Here is a 4,710-nt window from a genome sequence, read left to right as displayed (position 1 = left end):
TATATATATATATATATATATATATATGTATATTTTATGATTCCGCTGTAAATTGAACTTCTGGCAAAATATTAAATATTAAAAAAAAAAGTAAATATATAGGAAAGCCCTCCCGCTCAATGGCCTTGTTGTCAAGGTCATGAGTGACCTTAAGAAAGTTTTAATTATCGGACGTCACTCGTTAAAAAGTTATAAACAAAAGAAATTTAAGAAATAACGTCTATGATATCTCTTTTCCATCATATAAAACAAAAATTTTCTGCTTTAAAATATATTTTACAATTCTTCACGCGAAACGACTTCCCCCCCCATCCCAATTACTTCACCTCCCCTTCTGCTTGAGAGGAAATGGGATGAGAATCATTTCAGATGAAAGTCATGAGCCCCTAATAAGCAGGAGAGAGGTGAGGTGGAAGTCGCTTCAGATAAGTCATGCGCCTCCAAGCACAGGGAAAAATGGAAGAGTCACTTCAGACACAGTAGCGCAACTCTCTGTCGGCACTTTTGATGTTAGTGTTGGCCAAAATAGAGTGCGCATGCATGAAATAAATAAGTTATCTCGTAACTGACATTGCTATGGTTATCACCTAAATTTCTTTCTTTTTTCATCCTTTTTTCACTCTCTGTTAAAATTCCTTACAAACTAGATTTATTCGCATCATTATTCGCATCAACGAATTCGTTCAAATGAGTAAGTCCTATTGTAGGAACATATTGGAGCATACGACGCGAATAAATAATAAATATTGTAATGAAATAATATAAACTTTATGAAAATTAATAAAAATAAATTGTAAATATTGAAAAATAAAGAAAAAATATAGAAAAATTAGGAAAAATATTAAATGAATTTAAAAATGTATATTTGTATAAAGAAATATTATGTAATTATATATCTATGAAAATATTATGAGAAAGCTGATATAAAAGAAATTTATGTACATATATATCTAAAAAATAAGTTTAAAATACAATAAATAAAAAGAAATCTTTCTTGCTCAGTTTTTTATGTTACTTTTGTTCACTTTTTCACAAAAATTAGATCAATCTCTCGAGATTTCTCACACAACATTTCATCAAATGGACAATATACGTAATATTTCCCTCTAAATTTCTACTCTGAACCATGTATGCTTGAAAGACAAATGTTTAAATAAAATATTGAAACTTACTTAAATAGAGAGAGAGAGAGAGAGAGAGAGAGAAAGCAATAAAAAAAGAAGGAAGAGATAGGACAACTTACTTATCTCACGCATGCGTACTCCATTTTAGCCAACATAAAATCAGGAGAATGGCGCTACTGTATATACTGTGATCAAGTCTAGGTCAAGTGGGGCATGAGGGGCACCGATTCCTGATTGGTCAGATTTCGAGTCTCTTTAAACGTTACCATTTGCAGATATTTTCGATGGTGAATCTGTGAATTGGCGTGAGCAACAATTGGCATTGGTGTAGAAGGTGCGAAGGTGAAAGCGGACTATTAACTGTCAAATTGTACTGTTTTCGGTTGGTATCCGACACTCGGTAATGGCGTCCTTCCGCTCTTATGTCTTAACTCTTACTAAAGGAATTCTACTTCAGGTAAAAGTTGTGCGCCCCCAAGCAGGGGGAGGAGATAGAGTAAGAAAAATTTTCATTTTATATAACAGAAATGTGATGTTATTTCTTAAATTTATTTATTTATAATTTTTTAACGTCGAGTGATGTTCAACGCGTTTTATTTAAAACTTTCTCATGGTCATTCATGGTCATGAATTTGACAATATGTCAAGATCAAAGTCATTGGAGGGAGTGGGGGGGAGCTCCCCTAAACTATATATTTACTAAAAAAAAATAGGATTTATTTGTTTAAAAAGAGTATGCTTTTTAAATTTTAACTTTAAATTTTTTTTAGTATATTTATATTATATAAAATTTCATCAGCTACAATTACATCTTATTTTAGAAGCTTTAAGGTATATCCAAATTTTCAAAGCAAAATATTGAAAATTTTACGAATAGTATATAATTTTACGAATAGTATTTTTCACGCTGGGATCCAATTAACTCTGCGATATTTGCATGATTTTTTTGACGTGTGGCATTTAAATTATAAGATAATTAAAGTGTCAGTATCTCTTTGCACCTCTTTGAAATCTTACTTATATGTGAAAAACTTCCCTTATTTTAAAGGTACACAGTATACAGCTTGCGAATGTGCTTATATATTAAAATAATCTACTGAATACTATCATTTTGGCATTTTTGTATTAAACAAAATAATTTCTTTTTTTTAATGTAAGAACGCATTTATATAAAAACAAAGTATTAATAATTTCAAGTTTTGAAAGTTTTAAAATCTTTTTCACAAAAATGCTGTATGATATAATTTTAAAACACACAGTATTTTGAATATGTTATGATACGATATATATAATAATAAATACATACCAAGATCTTTACCAGGTCCGCGTAATATCCAGCTATCAGATGAAGCCAAAATACCGTGTTGGATAAAAACAATTTCCTTTTTTCCCTTATTGTTATCCAATAATGGACTTCCAGGTATCCTGTGTATTAGCAAAATATAACCATCCTCTGTTGTGACATTATGCTCTTCAGCGGGATAATCATATTGTTCTACTATGCCAACCTACGTAAAAGAATAATATGTAACATCCATGGGATATCATTTCATTTCTATGATTTGTTTTAAATGTCAAAAAATTTATACAATATTCAGAGATTGTTAGTTTAACAATGATAATTCAAAATAGTCAAGTTGTGTATATATAATTTTAATATATATAGAATAACTCCGATATACGCCACACCTACAAAAACTTAATTTATTAAGTACTATTTTTAAGATAAATGAAATATCAGTAAAATCTTTGTACTATCTATTATTATGAAAAAATATTAGAAATCCGAAATAGTTATTTTTCGTATTAAAAAAAGAATTTTTTGAAATCCTTGCATTTTTGCCGTATATCCCATAAGTATGATCAATATGTGACTACTTATAGGGGGGGGGAAGATATTTACGGCTCATGAAAAATTTACAAATAATGCTTATAAATAAGACGTAAAATGACACAATAACTTATAAAATATGTTTACAAAGTTTTATTAAGGAATAAGAAAATATATAAATATGTATATAAAGTAATAGATAATAATAACAATCTTCTTATACAAGTGTTATGACATGAAGTATATTTCATGTAATGCATATTTCATGTAATTTATTACATTTCGTGCACTGAATACAATCTGCGCATTTTGTATGCTTTGGGCATAAATCCCGCCCGATAAACATGCCGTATATTTTAAACAGGTGGGATATACGAGACAACAAAGAATACAAACAAAGAATACAAGAGCAAAGCACTATACAATGCTTTACTATTCCTCTCATTTATGTATCACAAAATAACCACTAAGTCTTTTACGCGCACTACAAAAATCATTTTATGTAGATTGTAATTTATAATGGCATTATAGATTGTAATTTATTATTACAGTGACAAATCGATTCAACTCACAATAATTTCATTAATATTAATAATATTAAGAGAAACTGAAATTAATATATAATAACACAATACTAATATAACATATAACAGTAGAGTAGTTGCGGGAAAATTATCCCCATTCGTTCTATTTTTTCTTTACTTCCGCGATGTAAATCCCAGCGCGGCGTATTTGCCGGAGTTACTCTAATATATTTATCACAGAGTTATAATACAAGAACAAAATGAACTTAATATAAGAAAGATGCATTTAATATAATTAAAAACAATTTTTACACACGAAATCCAATATTTTTGCGTTGTCTATTCTTTTGGTTCGATCCATTCTTCTTACTCTCACTAAACCAGGTTCTTTAGGAAACAGAAAACTTATAAAATCGTTTTGAAGCAGAAAGTTCTGCCAAGATTGTGATTTTCCTTCTGAGAATGTCATAATAATTATAAACGCAAACAGAATAAATTTTATATTTGATGTCATCGTATCAACTTATTTGCAACTCTATTGCACTAAATTGCAAAGTAGATTGTGAAAAAACTTAACTACCACTTAAATATTTTTCATGAGGCTTGCTCTTGCGTCTGCAATGAGAAATAGATGTGATAATTATACTAACAATAATAATAATCAACACTAATTTAAATGTGTTTGTATCGACACTAATTTTAACAAAGTTTGTTTTAATTGTAGAACGTAATTTTATAATTAAATAAAATTAATAAAAATTTAACAATTAATATTAACAATTTTTATAAATAAAACACATATGCAGTATTATTTATTTCTAGATTTTTACAAATTCTTTAATTAATAATAGGAATCACTGAAATCAAATTTTACATAAATATAATCCAAAATGGAGTCAGATTTAAAATAAATATGGGATTCAGAGATTTAACGCACAATATAAATATATATAAAATATAATATATAAATTAATATATGTATATAATATATGTATATAATATATGTATATAAATTTTTTTCGTTAATGTCATAATAATCATCATAAAGCATGGATTTTTCTCTTATAAATTGAAAAAAAATTAAACTGTACAATTTTTTTCAAGGAGATGCAGTGTCAAGTTTATCTATGCATTCATTCAAAATTCATTGAAAGCTTCAAGTTTTTTCCTTGAAAAAAAAAACTTTTAAATGTAATCATTTTTCGCGAAGTTATGCTTATTTGAATTAATG

At 27.9% G+C, this 4,710-nt stretch overlaps 1 protein-coding gene across 1 annotated transcript in view; it reads right to left on the bottom strand.

Annotated features, from left to right (window-relative positions):
- Positions 1-3,993, bottom strand: part of LOC105623819 (lipase 3-like) — a 15,526-nt gene extending 11,533 nt beyond the window's left edge. Inside the window, exons 1-2 of the mRNA XM_012205195.1 lie at positions 3,796-3,993; positions 2,431-2,632 (exon numbers count right to left, since the gene is read on the bottom strand). Coding sequence (XP_012060585.1) covers positions 2,431-2,632; positions 3,796-3,993 — 400 coding nt within the window. The remainder of the gene's footprint in view (positions 1-2,430; positions 2,633-3,795) is intronic.
- Between the last annotated feature and the right edge of the window lie 717 nt (positions 3,994-4,710).

Source organism: Atta cephalotes (genome assembly GCF_000143395.1).
Source record: "Atta cephalotes unplaced genomic scaffold scaffold00064, whole genome shotgun sequence".
In the NCBI taxonomy this organism is placed as follows: Eukaryota; Metazoa; Arthropoda; class Insecta; order Hymenoptera; family Formicidae; genus Atta; species Atta cephalotes.
This window is presented reverse-complemented; position numbering and strand designations above follow the sequence as displayed.